Source organism: Herpailurus yagouaroundi, unplaced genomic scaffold (assembly GCF_014898765.1).
Source record: "Herpailurus yagouaroundi ecotype Mexico unplaced genomic scaffold, PumYag 139, whole genome shotgun sequence".
Classification (NCBI taxonomy): domain Eukaryota; kingdom Metazoa; phylum Chordata; class Mammalia; order Carnivora; family Felidae; genus Herpailurus; species Herpailurus yagouaroundi.
The window spans coordinates 4,881,765-4,905,654 of record NW_024412394.1 but is presented as its reverse complement, the minus strand read 5'-3'; the positions used below and the strand labels follow the sequence as shown (position 1 = coordinate 4,905,654).

General features: G+C 36.6%; 1 protein-coding gene across 2 annotated transcripts in view; it reads right to left on the bottom strand.

Annotated features, from left to right (window-relative positions):
- ZFAND3 (zinc finger AN1-type containing 3) overlaps positions 1 to 23,890 on the bottom strand; it is a 324,262-nt gene that overhangs the window by 66,423 nt on the left and 233,949 nt on the right. For both annotated transcript variants that reach the window (XM_040473389.1, XM_040473390.1), the window contains one exon: positions 13,571 to 13,753. In XM_040473389.1, coding sequence (XP_040329323.1) covers positions 13,571 to 13,753 — 183 coding nt within the window. The remainder of the gene's footprint in view (positions 1 to 13,570; positions 13,754 to 23,890) is intronic.

Below are 23,890 nucleotides of genomic sequence, written 5' to 3'. Positions count from 1 at the left end.
CACACACACACACACACACACACACACACACACACACACACACACACCAAAAACTAGAACCCTTTTTTGAGAGGTCCAAATATCACCTAGCTAAAAGTTCTATTTTTAGATACTTCTTTCTCTGTGATAAAACTTATTTAATATGGATATGAAATCAGGAGCTGTCACTTCTTCAATTTAGGCTTCAGTTCTAACTCTTTACAGGCATAACTAACGCCCAACACAGATTTCTGTATTTGCATTTTACCATCAACATGAGCACGAATCTCATAACATTAATGGAGAAACCACTCAGCAATTATAAGAGCTTTTATTTTTGACATCATAGTTCAGCTACCAAAGATGCTCTCCTAAATCTTGGCCTACGTCAGCAACTGAAAGGCTGCAATGCCCTCCTCAGAAAGAAGTTACTTGTGCATGTTCTTTGTAAGACACTTTAGATAAAATGGAAAAAGACATTATTTAGGCCACAGATACGCCCTGTGGACATTTAAAAAGAATTCTGAATGCAGGTGCCTTCTTCCTTGGCCTTTGGTGAACCTCTCCTATAGGTAGCTGCACACTGCTGTCAATGTGTTCACAGTGACATTGGTTGTAAGGTACCTGCGTCCAACCTCCTTGTTCTACAGAAGCAAACGCTAGCAGGTCTTACCAATGGGACCTCTCTTTGCAAAAACAGAGCCACAATTTGAATTATGTAGAGAAGTGTTTATACTGATATTTTGAAATTTAAAAACTTCCTCACAAAGATGGCATCCTGTTTCTATTAAACCAAAAAATTGTCCTTTTGATAGATCAAAAAGTGAAATGGTTTATGAAATTACAGACCACGTGAATATAAAACATAAAGTATATATGTAGTCACTTTTTGGCACTGGCAGCTTTGAATTTTAAGAGAGAAGTTCACAAACACAATTAAAATATAAAGTTAAAATAACCACTTTTAACACATCCAAATAGATAGCCCTATTAGAATACGATTTTTTCAGCCAAACGCTTCTGTCATAACAAAACTTAGATTTAGTTTCAAATTGACACTGTCACCCATTACTTGTATCAACGCAAAATAAAAATATGACAATTGCAAAGGGCTAAAGCTGTGTGAAATGTAATTGTTCACTGTGACCTTTACTTTCACAGCAAAGTACAGAATACTTCACTTAATAAGAACATAAAACAAAAATCTGCATTTGCAAAGAGGGGGGCAGTGATCATGTTGCTTCAAAACCTAGTCTGAATATCAGTAACTGTATAATCTCATAGGTGCCTGAGGAAATCTTTATGGGAAATAAACCTTTCAGATTTGTAGACTTCTTAAGGGAGCCTGAAAAATGAGTATTTAAAATCTGCTAGTTTTCTGTATGGCAAAGGGGAATCCTAAAGGGGGAAATTGAAGTGATAAAAGAAATACTTATAAGCAAAAACTGTTACTTCACAAGCAAGTGGCTATTTGCATAGTTAAAAAAAAAAAAAAGACATTCTTCCATTATTCCAAATCCTGGTGGATAAAAGAAATTAACTGTCACTACAACAAGGCAACCAAATTTCAAAATTTGGTAGGGAAACTGCCTTTTCGAGGTGCTTCATCTTGGGGTTACTGAATGGCACAGTCACAGAAAATAATAAAAGAACATTAAATAGCTGTTTCAAATCAGGTTCAGGCAATAGCACACTTCTCTTTAATGTGCCAAAACACATGAGTTTTCCAAAAGTTAAGAATTAGAAAACTTTTCTAAGTATTTAAATTAGTAAGCATTTACTAAGTACTGCCTTGCCAAGCACTATGCTGGGTGCTCTGGGGAAAAGCAAAGCAACATATAATAAAGTCTTCACTAATTCTGGACTTACCCTCTAAGTTGGTACAAGGAGATGACATTATTTTGTCAAAAAGATAACCAAAACAATATGTGATTAGATGTTACAGGTAGGCAGTGGAGGAATTCCTTGGAGGAAGCAATTAGTGTTGATAAAATGGTTTTGAGATGGCTTCCACGAGCACGAATAAAAATGGTTAAGACAAGTGCCAGGGCATCTTCTGAGGACACCAAGGGTCTAGCATGGTTCAGAGCTGAACATCACTGCTGAAATGGGTAGCCTGGTCAGATACAATCAATGAGCGTCCAGATTATAGTGGAGGATGCCTGATACAGAATTAAGAATCTAAATGACCAGATGATGATAAACCAACTAAAGAATTTCCTTTCTTGTTTAACATGCTTTCAATGGGAGGTTCTTGTGACAAACTTAAGGACTAGGACAAGAGTAGAAGATATGGCTATAATGCTGTAAAAACACAATGGTGGCAGTGACAACTTTCCAGACCTTTAACATCTCTCCATTAACTAGAAGATCATAAACAAAGAAATTAGGTAATATAACCAATATCAGTGAAATTAAGAATAAGACTTAGTTTGTGACTCTAAAGCTAATAAATGAGTGGTGCCTGGGTGCCTCAGTCAGTTAAGTATCCGACTTTGGCTAAGGTCATGATCTCAAGGTTCATGAGTTCAAGCCTTGCTTTGGGCTCACTGCTGTCAGCACAGAGCCCGCTTCGGATCCTCTATCCCCCTCCCCTCTGTCTTCCCCTCCCCGGCCTCAAAATTAAACAAACATTTAAAAAATATTAAAAAAAGTAAAGTTAATAAATGAAAGTTATGCATTCCAAGAAATTTAGAAGAATAGATGAAATGGATGTTTTTAATATCAAAATTGACTTTAAATAAGGTAGAAAATATGAAAAGTCCAATATCAGATATCAGGCAATCAGCTTTATGAATAAGTTTTTCCAGCTTTCAAAGAATAGACACGTTACATAATGTGAGAACATAATACAAAAACCTGCTTAGAGCACAGGAAAAGATGAACAGCTTTCTATGAGATTAATGTAACTGATGCCAGAACTAGACAGGAATAGCATGCCCACAATAATATAAATACACATATACATAAAATTAACTCACTTGTTAAAAAGGAGTAAAATTTAAAATAAAATTAGCATTTTGAACCCAGCAGTATACTGAAAGAACTAGTAGAGTTTAATTCAGGGAATGCAAAGATAGTTTAATGCTGGAAATCCATTAAATTAAGAGATTACATATTAAAAGAGAAATCCATTTGATCATCTCCAAAGATGCCCCCACCAAAGGTATTTTATAAAATTCAACACTCCTCTCTGACTTAAAAATAAAAAGTGAGCAAGCTATAAATAAAAGAATTTCCTTCAACTGGTAAATAATAGCTACAAAAACAAAAACAAAAACGCCACCACAAATACTAAACCGTGAAATGCTACTAGAAGTAGTCCTATTAGAGTTAGAAATGAGAAAAAGAAAAATATATAAAGCTGGAAGGGAGAAAATCTTGTAATAAATGTTTAAGATTTACAAGAAGAAATGATAGGTGTTTACTCAAAAATATATAAGATTTGAATAAATGAAAACAAACAATATTCCTATGAGAAGGCCCAATAGTGTATTAAAATGTCAATTATTTCCAAATAAATCTACGTATTCCATATAATCCTAATCAGAATCACACTGTAATTGTTAATACAGCTTGACAAGCTGACTATAAATTCATCAAGAAAATACAAAAGAATAGCTAATATAATTTAGAAAAAAAAAAATAAAGGGGACTAGCTCTACCAGACATCATTACATACCACAAAGATATATTCCAGTTTTAGGAATATACAAGTAGACAACTGGAATAAAATAAAAGAGCCTAAAAACAGATCTGTGTTTATATAATATTAATGGAATTACAAACCAGGCCTATTTAATAAATGGTTTTGAGATCACTGGTTCTCCATTCAGAAAAATTATAAAGGTAAATCCTTATACTCCTATCATATACAAAATGAATTCCAGATGGATTCAAGAGCTAAATATAGAAAAAGATAAATTATAAAAGTATTAAAATACATTAAAAAATATTTTTATAACCCTGTAGCAAAGAAAGCCTTCTAAGAAAGACACAACCCTAGAAGACAAAAGACCAACAGACTTAACTTTAAAAAACCTGTAAATTTTCAACTAAAATTTCAGACACCCAAATCAAAATTAAAAGCCAAGTGACATACTAGAAGAAAACATTTGCAAGATACGTAACAAAGACTTATGAGTTCCTACAAATCAGTAAGGAAAAGAGTTAATAAAAAAAATAAATAAGCAAAGAATAGAGATAGGCAAATCACTGGAGGCATGAACAGTTAACAAATGTGCAGCAGTGCTCAATCTCAGTATCAGGAGATGTCAGGGGAATGCAAATTAAAATGAGCTATTCTTTTGCCTACTGTCTCCTCCCCCCAGAACACCTAACAACGGTAAAAGTACGGGAAACACTCAAATACCATTCTTAGGGGTATATTTGATAATGTCATTTTGGAAATTAATTTGGGCCATGTATATCAAAAGTTAAAATATATATATACATATTCTGATTCCTTAGTTCCTCCTTCATGTATTCATCATGGAAAAATGACACATGCACCATTAGTCATGTACAAAAATGTCTACTTCACATGGCTTATAGACAAATGTTAGAAAGTCTCAAAAAAAGAGAAGATAATAAAAATATGAAATACTATGCAACAGCTTAAAAAGAAGTAGGCAGATCTTTATGTATTGATCTGACAAGATCTCTAAAATATACTGTTAAATGGAAGAACAAGTTATAAACAATAAATGGAATATGCACTCATTTGAATAAAAATGAAGAAAATTGGGGAACCTGGGTGGCTCAATAGGTTGAGCGTCCAACTCTTGATTTCGGCTCAGGTCATGATCTCAGGGTCCTGGGTTTGAACGTTGGGCTCTGTGCTGAGCATAGAGCCTGTTTAAGATATTTTCTCTCTCTCTCTCTCCTTCTCTCTCTGCCCCCTCCCTCCCTCCTTCCCTTTCCCTTTCTCCCTCCATCTGCTCCTCTCCCCTAACTGCATGTTCTCTCTCTTAAAAAAAAACGTTTTTAAAAATGAAGAAAATCTTTATGTATGCCAAAATACATATAACTTGAAAAAGAATGTATAACCCAAAATGAATAAACAATGGTTATCTCTGGAAAAAATGGGAATTTAGCGGGGCTTGGGGATGGAGATATAAAAGAAGTATTTTCACCTTCTATTCTATATAAACCTGAATGTTTATTGTGTATTGTGTATGTTATTGCTTTACTTGTGTACTTAAAAAATAGGATTTATAAATCTTTTAAGAAAAAAAAAGCCATCAAATGAGTAATTTAAAAATCATTGTTTTGCTTTAATTTGGTCTTTATTTTGACTACTTGTTGAAGGTCACATGATCCTATAAAGTGCCTCAACAAGTTTCAACCCAGATAACATTATGGAATAGAAATAATTTCAGTAAGAAAACACTGCTAAACTGCTCAAGTCCTGCTTTTTGACAGGGATTAATTTAATGATTCCATACATTGATTCCTGGTAAATTACAGCCATTCAATTTGATACATCATATAACTGTACATTATCATACTGTACTGCAAAGTATCAATCTTTTTAGTACATAGCCATAATAAAAGCAGAATGCTTCAGAGAATCAGCTCCAGGATAAATAAATGCACTAAAAAAAAAAAATACCTTTAAATTAAAATCAAAAGAGACATTTAAAGTTTGGGCATTCTTCATTATGGGAAAGAATCTTCCACTTTGAGACTATTATATATCAGAAAAGCTCCATCTGTTGTATAATTATCTCTGATAAACGGCCTGATGCTTCGAGCTTCATTAGAGAAAAGGGAAGAGAAAGACACATACAGAAAGACTATGAATAAATCTCCCCACCGTATTTCACTTAAAACCAGCCCAGCAGGAAGTCATAAAGTATTTTTTTAATAGGTAATATTTTCTAAATGTTCTACTAGAATAAGCCAGCCTGTTTTGCCCAATATCGATCTGGTTTTCTGAAGTAGGCATAGTCCAAAAAAGGGAAAACTAGTTTCGCTGAAAGATTATTAGAAATTTAATTGGTAAAAACAAACAGTCTAACTACTTGGTGGCTGTGATATTCATTTTTCAGGGGACATTAATTTAACCACAGATAAAGAATGTTCGCAAATTTCTACTTTGGGAATCACTGTCATAATTAAAAGAAAATCCAGCCAGCACTTGGAAATGAAGCTTTAATCATTAACAATCTTCATTAACATTCTAGTTAGTATGGTTCTCACTTTTTCTGTATATTTTCTTTTGGCTATAACAAAAGCATCTCTTGGGTGGATGCAGTAGAGGAGAATATGAAAAATCTGGAGTATTATAGATGAAAAAGGCCCAGAGCTGAGTGCTAGTCCTGTCATGTGACTCAAGGCAAATTAGCATGCAAACCTTTTTCTCAGCTGTAGAATAATAGGAAGAATAGCTGCCCTGCCTACGTTGCACACGGTCAGAAAGATCCAGGAAAATAATATTTGTTAAAGTGCTCTGCTAAACAGGGGTTAGCAAACTTTTTCTGTAAAGAATCACTGGGTCTTTGTAGCAACTACCCAATTCTGCCATTGTAGTGCAGAAGTAGTCATAGACATAATACATAAATGAATGAGCACGTCATATTCCAATAAAACTTTATCAACACTGAAATTTAAATTTCATATAAGTTTTACATGTCACAAAATATTGTTCTTTTGACTTGTTTTCAATCATCTAAAATCATTACAGGCCACACAGAAACATGTGATAGTCTAGATGTGGCCCATGGGCCATATTTTGCCAATTCCTCTTATAAACAATAGTTTTATATATGTGGTGGCTGCTGTTTATTTCTTAGTATGTGCCTCTACAGAGCTTAGGAAAAGTATTCTGTATGAGGTGGGCACTCTCTAACTGCTGGATTAGAATGTCAGAATATTTGTGGGGCGCCTGGGTGGCTCAGTCGGTTAAGCGTCCGACTTCGGCTTAGGTCATGATCTCATGGTCCGTGGGTTTGAGCCCCGCGTCGGGCTCTGTGCTGACGGCTCAGAGCCTGGAGCCTGTTTCAGATTCTGTGTCTCCCTCTCTCTGTGACCCTCCCCCATTCATGCTCTGTCTCTGTCTCAAAAATAATAAACGTTAAAAAAAAAATTAAAAAAAAAAAAAGAATGTCAGAATATTTGAAAACAAGCCCATTTCTTGCCATCACTCTTTCCTAGGTATGGATTTCAACTGTTTGAGTATCAGTTCTCTTCCTCTCTTGCCTTGAAAGAAACAGACCAGCCAAATCTCCTCCAACACCTCTATTTCTATCCAGTATGTAGTGGGCCTGGGGAAAAAAAAAACCAAAACCCAAAACCTAGGTAGGTATGCACATCAGAAGTCTCCTAAACATGTCTACCTGTGACATGCTCAGGATAACAAGCAAGCTGATTTATAAGACAGAGAAAGAAAAGTACATTTTTTCATCTTTTAAGCCCTATCTGATAAGACCCTGACTTAAGGTGACCAGTCAATATGCCCCTCATTTAAAAATAAAACAACTGGGGCGCCTGGGTGGTGCAGTCGGTTAAGCGTCCGACTTCAGCCAGGTCACGATCTCGCGGTCCGTGAGTTCGAGCCCCGCGTCAGACTCTGGGCTGATGGCTCGGAGCCTGGAGCCTGTTTCCGATTCTGTGTCTCCCTCTCTCTCTGCCCCTCCCCCGTTCATGCTCTGTCTCTCTCTGTCCCGAAAATAAATAAAAACGTGGAAAAAAAAATTTAAAAAAAATAAATAAATAATAAAAATAAATAAAAATAAAACAACTGGTTCCGGTGTTTTCTATCTACAACCTGACATTATCCTTTCTCCCTTTAAAAGCTGGGTCGAGGGGCGCCTGGGTGGCTCAGCTGATTGAACATCCAACTCCTGATCTTGGCTCAGGTCATGATCTCACAGTTTGTGAGATTAGGTCCTGCCTACGGCTCTGTGCTGACAGTGTAGAACCTGCTTGGGATTCTCTCTTCCTCTCTCTCTCTCTCTACCCTTCCCCCTCTCTCTTGCTCCCATTCTCTCTCAAAATAAACATTAAAAAAAAAAAAGTTGGGTCAAGAAACAGAAGTACAAATCACACTTCATCTCCTCTATGAAAACCCTGGAAATTGGGAAAACAGCGAATAAGTAGCAAAAGTAGAAGAAAGGTTATTTTGTTCTTGTTAAATGTTTATGCAACATTCCTTCCTCTGTAGTTTACATTTGCACGCAATGTCCTTTATACCATAAATCACCACAGAGGCAGGAAGTTATGGTGTGATGCCAGAATCAGGCTACTGTGATCTTGGGGAAGATACTGAACCATCATCCTGTGCCTCCACCTCCACACCTGTGAAACAGATATGGTAACAATCTCTACCATACAGGGTAATTATGAAGATAAAGTAGGTTACTGCAGATAAAGTATTTGGAATAGTGCCTGGTACTTGAGGAGTCCAGAGGTAGCTGTTACCACTGTTATAGCATTTAAATACTGTGACAAGTCCTTTGGTCACTCTTTGAGTTTTGTTTACACTGCTTTTTTAAACAAGTTTCTAATGGCTTAAAAGTTCCACAGACTGTTCTGTAGTCACACAACAAAGGGAGAGGAAGAGGTATGTGAGTGTTCAGACAAAAAACACAAACTTTGTCTGGAGCTTTTGGATATCTGTGTTATTTGACATTCAGTCAGGTTTTAAGAAATTCTTCTGGGGGGCGCCTGGGTGGCGCAGTCGGTTAAGCGTCCGACTTCAGCCAGGTCACGATCTCGCGGTCCGTGAGATCGAGCCCCGCGTCGGGCTCTGGGCTGATGGCTCAGAGCCTGGAGCCTGTTTCTGATTCTGTGTCTCCCTCTCTCTCTGCCCCTCCCTCGTTCATGCTCTGTCTCTCTCTGTCCCAAAAATAAATAAACGTTGAAAAAAAAAAATTCTTCTGGGTAAAAATCTGCCCTGCTTCTTTGTTTTACATGCTTGTCAGTAGTTCTTACCCTATCTGCAGTCTTTTTAGAACAGCACTAATGCACCCAGACTCTCACCACATATATTTCATTTCTTGTTCTATATTCATTTCACAGTGGGAAGTAAAAAAGCAGATATAAATAATACCCATTCTCTTGATTATTACAGACAAATAAAAACTTTCCACAAGTCCTGAAGAATACACTACACTTCCAGTTCTACATAGTAACAGTAGACCCACAATTACTGTATAGTTAACAAAGTATGCAGTACTCGGATCTGCAACACAAACCCATTTCCCAGCAACTCCCACACCCCACATCTCTTTACCTCTATATAAGAGAAGCTACGAAGGGCCAACAGATGAAATTCTGGTCCCTTGAGGTTGCTAAAAGATCAACAGAAGTAATCCCCTTCCTCTGCTTCCTCCACCCTGCTTCTACAGTACACCATAGCTGCAGAAATCTCTAAGGTGCCTATCGATCAGGCTGTCTACTCTCACCTGGGTCTTCACTGCTACTTGGCAACCACCATAATTATCTCATGCTGACTTACAATGCATCTACCCTAATACTTTAACAAACTTCCTTAGTTTCTTCATCCCTATATCCCCCATCCACAAACCAGGCACACATAGTTTTCAATCTCGTTGAGGTAGCAACACCCACCTGAGAAAGCTTTTACAAATAACCTGCTTACTGACCACTGTTCATGCTGCTGCCTCCCTTACACCCCAAATTCTTCTGAACCCATTTGGGAGAATAAGCCAGAATCTCAGGGAGAAGCATATATATTTGAAAAGGTGACCTCCTTGGGGGATAGAGACCTAACCTTACTCATTTCTGTAGCCAGTACTTAACCTAGTACCTCACATATAGTAGGCTCTCAGCAAAGATTGCTAAATGAATATACAAGCCACTGAAAAAGATTATTAAATAGCTTATACTTAGGTAAGCAGTCTCAAGACCATCAAATCCAAGTGTCTCTGGTCAGCTGACACTCTCTACAGCATTTTAACAATGATGAGGCAATAAGCTATTGTGGGTGCTTGCAAACACTTGCTTTGGAGCCAAATTAGTGGGCTGGAACATAAACTATATTGAGAAGCAGAAGCTCTGTAACTTTGGACTGAAGTTACTGAACCTCTCTATTCTTTACCTTCCTCGTCTGTAAATACAATAATAAAAGCACCTACCTCATAAGATCCTGTGAAAATTAAATATTACTACATATAAAGAGCTTAGAAGAGTGCTTACAATATAGCAGACACTTCATAAATGTGACCTTAAATTTTCATTATTTTTAAAGTTTATTTATTTTGAGAGAGTGCACATGTGCAAACAGAGGGGCGGGGCAGAGAGAGGGAGAGAGAGAAACCATCTCAAGTAGGCTACATGTGGGGCTCAATCCCAAGAACTGTAGACCATGAGCCCCATGTGGGGCTCAATTCCACGAACTGTAGACCATGACCTGAGCCCAAATCAAGAGTCTGACGCTTAACTGACTAAGCCATATTTTCACTATTATTATGAAAGACCACATCATAAGTTGAAATTTGTTCCTTGGCTTCTGTGACCTTACCAATTATCATTCTCCTCTTCTCTGACTTCTTCAGTTTCCTACTCTGTCTTGATTTCACTCTCAAGGTTCTATTCTCACTGCTTTTAATTGCTCTCATCTTTGCCAATCTCATTTAACCATTAAGGCTTCAACTATCATCTCCCAAGTGTTTGAAGCTCACTCTGACTCCCCCTTCCCCTGAGCTCCAACTCAAACTGCCCACTTGAACATGAAAGTCATCATCATATCTCAGATTAGCAAACCTCAATTCCTCATATCTGTAAAAACCTGAGAACTACAACAATGAGCCTCATAAGAGTTAGGAAATGAGATTTGTTTCAGAGAGTTTAACTCAAACACAAAATGGTTCAAAACAGTAATGTCATCAGAGAGAATGGATCTGAAGCTGGTAGAACTAGACATCTTTACTCAGATGGAAGGTATTTATTTATCAAAAGAAAAAACATGGCAGTGTACAATGGACCAGAATTGCAAGTTATGGAAACACAGGAAGTGTTGTGTCCTAGGGGCTCCAGAGCTCAGGGTGGGTGTAAGCCCAGGCAGAGAAAGGAGAAAAGGGTATGAAGATGTAATCTTGCATTGAATGCAACACCTTCCCTGTATGTAGAGTGTACCTCACAATCTGCTGGACTCAATTAAAAATTCACTTCATTTTAATTCCACTTATTGAGGCCATACTTTGCCATTTGCTATATTAAATCCTTGTTTGGTTGGCTTTCCAGAAAGGTCTGCCTCCAGAGAAAATGTTTTAGTCATATGTATAAATTTTTATTTCCAATCTCTGTTACAGGATTTTTCATGATGAATTAACAAAGTAACTTTTGGTTATAATTTGAGTTTCCACATACCTTAATTATAGAGAGACAAAGTGCTGATCTTGCCAACACGAAAATTTCTATTCTCTGTGGTAATTATGTTTCCCATTGTGAATTAACTAATCAAAAGCATGGATTCTGAAGCCAAATGTCTAAATTTGAATCCTGGTTCTAGTATCTAGTTGTTTGTGACCACAGGCAAATTACCTGACCTCTTTGTACCTATTTCCTTATCTGCAGGATAGGGATAATGATAGTATCTACTGTACTGGATTATCATGAAGAATAAGAGGGAAAATATGCAAAACATACAGAACACTATCTTGCACATAAAGTGCTCAATAAATGATAGCTATTATTATCTTCCTCTTGCACACAACTTGGCTGCTCAAGCTGTTTTTTGTGGTCTAATCCTGGTATGTATGAATCCAATCAGGTAAGATCCTGGCCAGCTCCAATCTTTCCCTTAGACAAGGAATTCTTCACCTAAAGGCTACAATGAGCTTAAAAAATTTTTATTCAAAATTGGATAGTATGTATTTTTCTGAGATAAGGGGTCATACCTTTTATCAGTGTTTCTCAATAAGTACATGACACAAATAGATTTTTAATAACAAAATAAAACCCACTGCCTTAACATTACTACTACTATTTTAATGTTTTCTTCTTCCCTCCTCTTAAATGATTTCTACACCTTCCCCTGGGCCTCTATTCAATAAGTTACAATATTTAAAAAATTCTTTCTTTGCAATACTATTCTAGTATAACCCTTCCCATTTTCAGGGTTACTTCTCCAAAAGAACTGTAATAATATTACTTTCTTTGCTCAAAAACATGACTATCATCTAACATCCAAACAGCTTAGCTGGGCATTTATGACTTGACCATCATCTACCTTTCCAACCTTGTCCTAGGGGTCACTTGCCAGTATAAAACCCTATGTAGCTTTTCTGCACAGCTCATTCTACTCTGTCTAGAATGTCTTTTCACCATCTGTGTCTATTTCAAGACCACTTTCTCCAGTAAACCAACACCCTTCTTCAAGAGTCACGGTCTTTAATACATAAGAAGAATCATTAAAATGGGCACATAAAACCAAGTATCAGGGTTTATCAACACTGGCATTACTGACATGTCAGGCTGGATAACTCCTTGCTGTGGAGAGCTGTCCTGTGCAGTGTAGGATGTTCAGCTGCAGTGGTGGTGGGGGGTGGGTGGCAAAATTACTCCTGGTTGAGAACCACTGATATATTATAACAAATATATTTAATTTCCTCTAATAAGTAAATTCTCTGAAGACACAGACAATGGTCTTCCTTACTATTATATTCTCAATTTTACCTAGTACACTGGCTTATGATCATTTGTTCTCTGCTTATCTTTCGAAAGTTAGACAGAACACTCTAACCTACCATATTCCAAGGATTTCCATATGCTCATTAACTCTGAAACAGCAAACTTCAACCTGTTATTAAAGCTTTTAAAAGGCAAAAACTGCTATGTCAAAATGTGCCTAAAATTTTCAACACATATGGTTATAGGTTGTGTCCTAAAGAAGATGGTTAAAGCATTTAAAAATTTAAGTGGACAATGGACTTCCATATCACATATATAACAATAGTATTCTATCATTGAGGACTTATAGAAGAACAGAAACCACTTCCTACTCTCTTCAAATATCCTATGTTCTATGAAGTTACTATCTCAGTTAATTGCCTAGAAACATTCAAGGCCCAGTTAGTGACATAGGTAAGTTTTCGATCCAAGGTTCCTAAATTAGAAGTTCTCTAGACCAGTGGTTCTTATCAATTAGCACACATTAGGATCCTCTGCAAAGTTAAAAACAAAACAAAACAAAACAAACAAAAAAAAACAAAACACACACCCACAAAAAAAAAAAACAGATCCCTGGGCCTCCCTCTAGGTCAATAAAATTAGACTCAGGGAATGGGGCTGAAGACTAAAATTGTTTTTGTCTTTTTTTTTTTTTTTTTTAATCTCTAGTTGGTTCTGTTTTGCAGCCAGGATTGAGAACCACTACCCTAGACTGGTTCGAAACTTCGTACTTAACAGTTAACATAGAAGACTATCTTTTAAAAAAGACCTTAAGCTCTACAGAACAGCTAAGACATATTCTCTTAACTTGTTGAGTTGGGCCTACATGTCAAAACTTTATCTTGAATTAGAAAAGCTGCTATCTTGTTTTCTAGACAAGGCATTACCAAGAAGCTCATGATATGATTCTTGGGCTGCTTTCTCTACCACTTCACAGGATCTGGGCACTTACACTCCTCTTTACTTGGTGAAGTTACATTCAGTTCTGTCGGAAGCGGCTGCTGGCTGGGACTAAGAGTTGGCGTGGTTATCGAGGTATTGTTGTTGTCACTGGTGGTCTCTTCAGAAAACAAATCTGATTGGCTGTTACTGGTACTTGGAGCAGAATCATCGTCTGGTTGTTTCTTTTGAAAATCTGAAGAAAAAGAGTGATAAAACCAGCTTAATTAAGGAGTTCACAATCTCCTTGGGAATTAGAAGACAATAAAAGTTAGTACAAAAATAAAAATTAAATGACACAGCAGCAATAATACACTTGGTGATAAAAAAAAACCGGAAGTAAAAAAACGGATCAAAAACATATACCATATAAGCCCTTCACTGACAGAGGATAACTGGAGTTAAAGCTTTCCAAGGTCCGTGAATTGTTCAGAAAAATGGTAGACATACCAATTTTAATGTAAGAGTTTACAAAGCCAAATACAAATTAAAATTTTAGGAGTAATCAGTAGAAGGGAAAAATAAATAAAGAAAAGTTACTCAGGGGCAGCTGGGTGGCTCAGTAGGTTGAACGTCCAACTCTTGATTTCAACTCAGGTCACGATCCCAGTGTTGTGGGATTGAGCCCCGTGTCAGCTCTGTGCTGAGCCTAGGACCTGCTTAAAATCCTCTCCCTCTCACCCTCTGCCCCTCTCCTCAGCTCAAGCTTGCTCTCTAAAATAATAAATAGATAGACAGGTATATAGATAGATACATAGATAAAGAGATTTTAAAAAAGTTATTCAAATCAAGACAGTACAGGTAAAAAGGAAAAAATGAGCACAGAAAAAAACAGGGTAAAGAGAAAACACATAATAAGATTGTAGAGATAAGTACAAATATATTAGTAATGGTAATAACTGTAAACTGACTAAACTAAGAAAATATTCAGATTGAATAAACAAAATCCTGTTTTATGTAGTTTATGAGACACACTAGAAACATGAACATGAGTATAAAGAAAATTTTAAAGTACATTATAATAATACCAGCAAAGATACATGATTAAAAAGCCAGTTATAGCCACAGTACTAACAGAAAATGTAGACTAAGGCAAAAAAAACAAAACAAAAAGTAGAGAAAAAAAGAGGATTATAGAATAGTAAAAAAAAAAAAAAAAAAAAAAAGTTTAAAAGCAAAGAATTTACCAGGAAGATAAAACAATTCTAAACCTGTATGTTCCTAATAACAAAGCCTCAAAATATATAAAGCAAAAATGATTCTATATATGGGAACCTGACAAATTTACTATCATAATGGGAAGATTTTAATATATCTGTCTAAGCCAAAATAATTAGTAAAATTAAAGAGGATTAATAAGCATAGACTCATATACTCAACAATAAGATAACAAATTATTTTCAAACATATGAGGAATATTTATAAAAGCGGCTATACCTGGCTAAATGCTGATCGCACATTAACCTATAAAGCAGAAGTCTTAACAGATGCCAAAGAATTAGTAAGATAAAAGCATTATTAGCTGATCACTGAGCAAGTAAATTAGATTCTGATAAAAAATTCTGTATTTGAAAATTTTTTAATATTTTATTAAAAATTTAAAGTAAACTCATGGGTAAAATCAGAAATTAGAAAATACTTATAAATAAATGATAAAGAAATTACTACTCATCAACATCCAGTAAAGATAAACATGTACATAACATTATACCTCAGTCATTTCACACCTAGATCTATGTCTAACACACATGTACAATGTCAACACACATGTATAAGAATGTTAATTATATATTGTTTGCAATACTAAAATGTCAGAAACAACCTGAAGGTCCATAAACCATACTAAATTCATATAAAGGAATAATGTATATTGTGAAAATGACTGCTACACACATCAGCAGGAATGAATCTCAAAATCATAGCACTGAAAAGAAAAAAACAAGTCACTAAATAACACAGTAAGATTGTGCTTATGTAAACCTTAAAAAGAGTCAAAACTCAATATATTATTTAGAATTTGTATGTTCAAAAATTTTTTTAATGTTTATTTTTCAGAGAGTGAGAGAGTGAGAGAGCTCAAGCGGGGGAGGGGCAGAGAGAGAGACAGAGAGAGAGAGAGAGAGACACAGAATATGAAGCGGGCTCCAGGCTCTTAGCTGCCAGCATAGAACATGATGTGGGGCTCAAACCCACGTACTATGAGATCATTACCTGAGCTGAAGTCAGAAGCTCAACCACCTGAGCCACCCCGGCGGAGGGGGATGTGAAGGTGAGAGGTATGCAAAAATAATAGGAATAGTGTACACTGACAGAACAGATTAAAATAAAATTTATGCATAAGGGAATGCTAGAAGGCAGTTAAAATTAATGGATAATACTACAAATACAACAAAAACAATGTTGAGTGAGAAAAGCTATGGAGGGATATATATAATATTTATATAAAAATTTATAATATGTAAAAATACCATATATTGTTTATTGATACATAATTATAATATAATGACATGTGTGGGGATGATACACCAAATTCAGAATAATGGTTATGTCTGGGGTGGGGGAAAGGGAGGGCAAAGAAGAACAGAGATCTTCAATTCTATCTGTAATTTTTCATTTCTCCAAGTTGGTGTTGGGTATGTAACTTAAGACTATTAGGTACAGTCTCTGTATTTTTCATTTAAAAATCTAATGCTAGTCTATAAACTACATATTATACTTTATCAATTCAGAGAAGGAAAAGAAGATCCCGACAACTCTACATTGCTTTACCTTTTATTTATTTTTTTTGTTTTTTTTTCCACGTTTTTATTTATTTTTGGGACAGAGAGAGACAGAGCATGAACGGGGGAGGGGCAGAGAGAGAGGGAGACACAGAATCGGAAACAGGCTCCAGGCTCTGAGCCATCAGCCCAGAGCCCGACGCGGGGCTCGAACTCACGGACCGCGAGATCGTGACCTGGCTGAAGTCGGACGCTTAACCGACTGCGCCACCCAGGCGCCCCCTGCTTTACCTTTTAAACCACAGAGAAACTACTATTACGCTCTTATCACTTCATCAGAATCACGGTTTTAACATGTACTGAGCTATTACTTATGTTGTGCATACCATGTGCCAGGCAATGAACTAAATCCATGAACCATCCATGGTCTTTAATCACAACCACAGGATGTAAAATGATGAGCACTAGTTTGGCTCAAAAAAAAGACCTCCATGTCAAGTCCCTAATGATTCACAGAACCCATGTTGAGTGCAAGGGATTTAGCCAAAGAATCACTAATCTTTGTGCTGATTAGTGATCTAAAGCCTCTATTGCTTCTTTTCTGTATATTTATTTCTCCTAGCTACTTCCTCATTCTTCAGTGTTTTGGCATTTTAAAATGGCTTATTACCTCAATGTTATTTGTACAGCACCTTTAGAGAAAAAGGTACCATAAAAATGGAATAAAAATACTATAATAATGTAACAATGATGCTTCTTTATGTCATGTCATCTCATTAGCTCTCTTATGTCAATAATCATCATGTCCCTCCTATAACCATCTCTACCATTTAATTGGAAATGTTACAAGGCCCTAAAAGAACTAAGTCATCATTATACCATCTAGCACAATCCCCAATGTCTGGAGACAGACACACAAACTCACTCACTCAAGCACAATAACACTTAAGGGTAAATGAAATTGGTGTCCACAGACAATAACCAGGTCCCACCCACACAAATCTCCAGCCCAGGCTTTCCATGCTCAAGTACTTTTAAGTTTTCTTTTGTGAATCTTCAGTTGACACAATGTGCCTTCTTTTAACCCATTCTCTCATGATGACTTTTCTGCACCTCCACAAGATGATCAGGTGAAAAAAAAATCATCATTACAAACCAAACTGGCTACACACAAGAGAGCTAGCAGAATCTTTACACATTCTCTGCTCGGATTCAAAAAAGAGCCCAGGAATCAAATAATTTTACAGTCAGAATTAACTTTAAAGATCCAGCCCAATCCTCTCATCTTACAGATAAAGAAGAAAGCAAGGGCCAAGAAAGCTAATTCAAGTCACCAGAAACTCACAGAGCTAAATCCTAAGAGTTTTCTAACTCTCGGGCCAATATGAGCAGCTTATATACTACAAAGAGCTTTAAAGTTGGACCTGGATTCAAATCCTAACTTTGCTATTTAATGGACACATGGCTAAAAGAAAACTGTTTAATCTTTTGGGGCCTTGTCTGTAAAACAAAAGGAGGGAATTATTTCTTCCTCTCACAATAGTGTGGATTAAATAAGATAATGTGCATAAAGTAACTAGCACATGGGTACTCAACAAATGCTAGCCATTAAAAATAAAAGGTATTTTCCCAGTTTATAGAAAGATCATGAATTCTCTTTTCCTTTTAGCCCTGACATTTGCATCTTAGTTCCTACTCTCTTGTTCCTTTCTTTCTGAATCTTTTGGTATCCAACTTCTGACAACTGACAAACAAACACAGAAAGGAAAAAAAAAAAAATCCCAGAAGTCTATTCCAAGGTCGAAGGGGAGCAGATCTGCACCACATGTAAAAAAGTGAACAAAGCAGGCAGAGAGACTGCCTTTCATCACTCTACTCTGAAAAGCAGTATGGAAAAGGTGAAGAAATAGTCACTTCATTTGATCCAGCCACAGTAAAGCCTTGTTCCATTTGTTGTACAGTTCTCATATAAATGGGAAAACCAGAAAACTCCGAGCTTATCAACTTCTATGAGGAAAAAAAAAAAAGGAATAATTACCTATTATTGTAAATTGGTAGAGTTAATTGTATATCCAAAGGTGTAAGCTTGGTGAATGTAAATAAAGTTTTCCAAAATAGTTTTGTAAAACTCAAGTAAAAACCTTTGGATTAATAGGATTGCTGTGCAAAAGTGAAAAGAAGCCAAGATCCTGGCAGCTTAACTTATTATCAACTAAAAGGAAAAATAATTTCTCAATGAAGGTAACTCTTAGAATCTGAAATATCTAGAAATGGGATGTTTCCACAAGAGAAAATGACCTACTGGTACCAGCTGAGCCAAAATGGCCAATATAGTCCCTGAGACTACTTGCCCATATACTCACTGGACATATTTTTTCCCATTGCTTTTGCAATGCTTTCTTTCACAAGTCAATCTTATTAGAAAGTGTACCTCAAAAGACTGAGAACATTGTAACAACACCTCGCCCTGCTCTGCTGACAAGCCCATTCACCTGAGCAGCCTCACTGGGACTATACTTTATCTGATTATTACTCAAAACTTACCGTTGGTTTGTATATCCAATGTACTATACAGATTTGGTAAGCTGCTTAGCTCCTTTAACTCCCATCCCACTTCCAGATTAGGACAACTTTTTGAACAATTCCTTTGAGGCAGAGAGTACACAACAGTGATTCAGAAAAGATTTCACTAAACTTACTTTCTTCGATAATAAATTCCTTTTTTTAAACCCTCTTCTTAACCTACTTTTTGCTCTTAGCAATATATCATGAATATTTTTTGTCACATACAGACATGTGTGATCACTCATGGGTATGCAATTAAACCAATTCACTATTGTTGTATCTCTGTGCAGTTACCAATTTTTCACTATTATAAGTAAGATTCCATTGAACTTCTTCGGGTTATATTGCTACAAGCAGAACAACTGGGTAGGAGAGAAAGTGCATTTTTAAAACATTTGGTACAAAACATCAAATTCTCTTGGCACAATACCCTGTGATTTCCCACAGCACAAGACCTACTATGGTACGCTAAGAATCTTGGGGCGCCTGGGTGGTGCAGTCGGTTAAGCGTCCGACTTCAGCCAGGTCACGATCTCGCGGTCCGTGAGTTCGAGCCCCGCGTCGGGCTCTGGGCTGATGGCTCAGAGCCTGGAGCCTGTTTCCGATTCTGTGTCTCCCTCTCTCGCTGCCCCTCCCCCGTTCATGCTCTGTCTCTCTCTGTCCCAAAAATAAATAAACGTTTGAAAAAAAAAATTAAAAAAAAAAAAAAAAAAGAATCTTCTGTTCAGTATCCCACAATATATGGCCCCAGGATAAAAACACTGCTCAATAAATGCTAACTGAATGATAAGTGGCCAAATGTTTTCCTGTAGAAAAACCCATTGCTGGATTACATTTAAAATTATTTATCCGTTGTCATTTCAAACCTCTCACAAACTACTTTGTGTGCCTTCAAGGGCGCTCCTAAAATCACCTGGATTAGCATTTCTGAAAGATGATATACTCAGTACCCATTAATTTCTATTTTCATAATTAATTCGTAGAAATGAGAGATTCCACTGCATTTGTTCCAACTCACTAAGTTTATATGGCCACTAATAAGGCTTCTGTATCATTATTATAGATACTAAAGCTGGGTATAAAGAAAATCAAATTGGTGGTGAAAGAGGAACTACGATTTAAGTGCCTACTATGAGCAAGGCACTCTGTCAGAGGCCTTCTGTTCATTTTCTCATTTAATCCTCAAAATAACCTGGGCAGTAGATGCCATCCTTACACTTTAGCAGAGGACAGTGGGGCATGGCAAGGGTGGGCAATCTGCCTGTTCCTAACAAGTGCTGGAGCTAGGGTTTTGAGACCCAGGTTTATGTGATTCTAATGTTCATACTCTTCCCGCTACAGCCAACATCAGTGAAGCAACCACTGCCCAGCTTGCCAAAATGCAACAGCTTGCAGACTGCAGGGGTTACTTTTCCAGTTCCCACATCCCATTCCCAGTCTCCAAACTCCACCTGACTGTAGATTATAGATCTACAGATTACAGGTTACAATTCCATTTTCCCACTGGAAGCTTTATTGTAGCATTTCACACCATAACAATGCTTCATGTTTCAAATAGCCAATTAAAGTGGAAACGTTGCAAATAAAAATTCAATAATCTTAAAAGTTTAGTTCATGGAAGACATTATATAAAGGCCTCCTTTACAAGAACAGGGTTCTTTTTCCTTCTCTTCATCCCTTCCCCCAATTTATGTCCTAAATAGGCTAGAGCCTCCATTCATAAGTAATTTCTGAGGTTTTTAAAGCTGTATGTTCCTACCCCGACCCCAATCATAAACTTTAGATGCCTTATTTTTAAAAGCTACAAACCCATTATCCATTAGCCAATTCATAAACCAGTTTTAGCCTTCTGATTAAAATCCTAAAAAAAAAAATTCTCCTAGTTGGATGTTAACCTGGGTTTAAAAGCCTCAGCAAAAAACAAACTCGTTGGAACAAAAATTAGCAAGAATCAAGGACAGATTACTATTAACACCTTAAAAACTTAAAACTTTGGATCTTATCTTATGGGGAAAACAGTGATCTACTCAATATGGCTAGGTTCATTTAAACTTTCTTTCATTAGTTATCTCTTTTAGCTTCTTAAAAAACAAAACTCTTTACCCTACCATATTCTCACCTACATTCTCATAATGATTCCTTCTCTTTAAAACTGAGACTGTCTTCACTGATCTCAGAATAGACACTGTCTGATACTGCTTTGATACTAATTGACATTTTCAGGTAAGTTTAAAATATATACATTACAATCTCCCACGTACCACATACATCCTACTAATGGTAAATGACTCCTGTCCTGTGTCCCCATCTGTGCCCATGAATCTTTGAGGTATATCTCAGAAACTATAGACCCTTGTCTTCTGCCCTCCTCCCATCTCAGGGGATGGCACCAACATTCTCCTGGAGGCTGAAGCCAGAAGCAAGGGAATCATCTCAGACTCCATATTCTCGTACCCTTAATTGTACATCTCAAAAAATCTCTGAATCTAGTTATTTACAACTCCAATATCTCTTGAACCCGCCATTTCTCCATTACCACACTAACCTAAGTCATCATCATCTGTCAGATTCCTTCAATGGTATTCTATCTGATTCCTTTGCATCCTACTAGCTCTTGGCCCACTCTAATACATTCACCACAAAACAACCAGCATGGTGGTGTAAAAACCAAATTCCCGTAAGTTCATTTTCCTCCCTAAACCCTTGAATGGCCGCACCTTGCCTTTATAACTAGATCCAAATCATAAACACGGTTTAGAAGTTAACAAGTCTGTTTAAGAACTGGCTTCTGGCTATCTCTTCAGTCTCCTCTTAAGCCACTGCTTCTCCTCTCCCTCCTCCTACTTCAGTCACTCAAGGGTCCTTTCTGTTTTTCAAACTTTCCATGCTTTTTCTCAACCTGGAGTACTTTGATCACAGCAGGTGACTATTTTTCTTTATCTTGCCATTTGCTTTGGTAACTCCTACTCATCTTTGAACTTTAACGTAAGCATGATGTCCTCAGGGAAGCCCTTAAGATTATATCCACAGAAGCACTTAATATATACTTGTTGGATGAAAAATAAATGAAGGTCTTATTCACTGTATACCCTAGCCCCTAGCAAAACAATATTATATCTGCCACATAATACACAATATACATTTGCTGAATATAACTTATTTGATCTGCTCAACATACTAAGCTTAAAAAATTTATTAGTTGTCTCAGACCTTAACGGACTTCAAATTGCTACAAAATAGTTATAGGAAGTGAATGTTTCTATATACAGTAAAAATATTAAACACCACTGTCAGTAAGCAGATGTTTACATTTTACAAGTTATCCCTGCACATAAAAAGTTTTCTTCTTTTCTACTCACCACAGGTAACTAGTTCTGATAGGACTCGAAACGTCTCTCAAGTCCTATTTGCTTAGGTCTAGACCACAGGGTTGTAAGCCTTTGAGAACAGAAATAATATTACACTGCTCCCCAAAGTATGTCTTCAAATGCTTCTTGCAAAAATAGTCAACAAGAGAATATATGAAGTTGACAAAGCTTACAAGCGAAACTCTTATCAGTAATTAAGCTTCTTTTATAATCTGGTTTATCACAAATTATACAGTCCCTAGATTCTTCACACCTATAGAGCCTACTGCTCAGAAGTGTGAACCAGCAAAAAAAGTTGTTTGGAGGAAGGCTTATTTCTTATACAGCATTTATTGTGCAGACTCTACAGTTTTTTCAGTAACAGTGTCTCCTACTCATTTACAGGGCATAAATTAACATGTTAACATTACAGCAAATATCTAAAGATCCATTAGTACTACAATAACATGCACCAGAGACCTATTTATTTCATTTGTCTAACCACAAAATGTGTCAGTTTTTTAAAAATTGACAACACAGGGAGAAGTTTTCTAAATATTGTGACATTAGCCTAGGTCCAACAAGATGAGCATTTGCTGATGTGTGTGTGTGTATACATATATGTGTTCATGTGTATGTGTGTGTGCATACACACACACACACATATCCTACACATATAGCTCAACCATCAGAAGTATTGGTAGGGCTAGGAAAATTGTGGAAATATTAAGAAAAGCTGACAAAACAAAGGCCAATTACAACCTAAAAACAAAAACCTCTGACTTACCTGTTTGTAGCTGATCCTTCATACCAGTTAAAGACCTCTCCTCAGGCCATTAGTCCCTACTATCATTCACAAATCACTACAATGGCATGGGTGTAAAATGAACATAACTGCTGGAGATGTTGGAGCCTAGATTTTTTTTTTCCAGTTCAGACTTAAGGTTTCAAATGCCCATAAAGACGCGATACTGGAACAAAGAATTAGAAAAGTATTTGGGAATAAATTACAAAAAAGTCAGGTTACCTCCTTTTTCAAAGATTTCTGATTGTTTTTATAACTGTACCTACAGTCTTCATAATACTATCCCTTCATTTCACCATGTAAAAGTAATAAAAGAAAAAAAATACCTCCCACTAGCAGGTCCCTTTTTGCAAAGTGGCAGGGGAGCAGTGTTCATGCTCCTGCCATTGATACCCCTACAACTTGGTCCTGTTGTCTTGGCTTCCTTCCATCCAGGAGGGCACCTCTTACCTTTAGTGAGCTATTCCCACCCCCTAGTATTCCATTTCCACTCAGTTCTCAACATCACCATCTCGTATCAGGTCACATACGACCAATCTCCTACATTTAACCCTATCGCCAAGCTGATCTCTTCATCTGCTTCAGGACTTTCAACTTGGGGTGGTGGTGGTAACTTCTGAGACACACATTTCCTAAGGATAAAATCCACAGAATGTTCAGCACAAATAATTATTTTTCAAACAATGCACTATGGTATATTTTAAGAATGGCAATCTCTTTCCCAAAAAGTAACAGACTACACACTGTTTTAAACTACTAAAAGAAAAAATTTTAAAGGATAAAGTGATGGGTTTACTAAACACTTTCTCATTACACCTATTAAACTATATCACGGGATGCTCAGAAAAAGACTAATTTTTATCCAGTGAACACAAAGTATCAAAATAATGTATGTT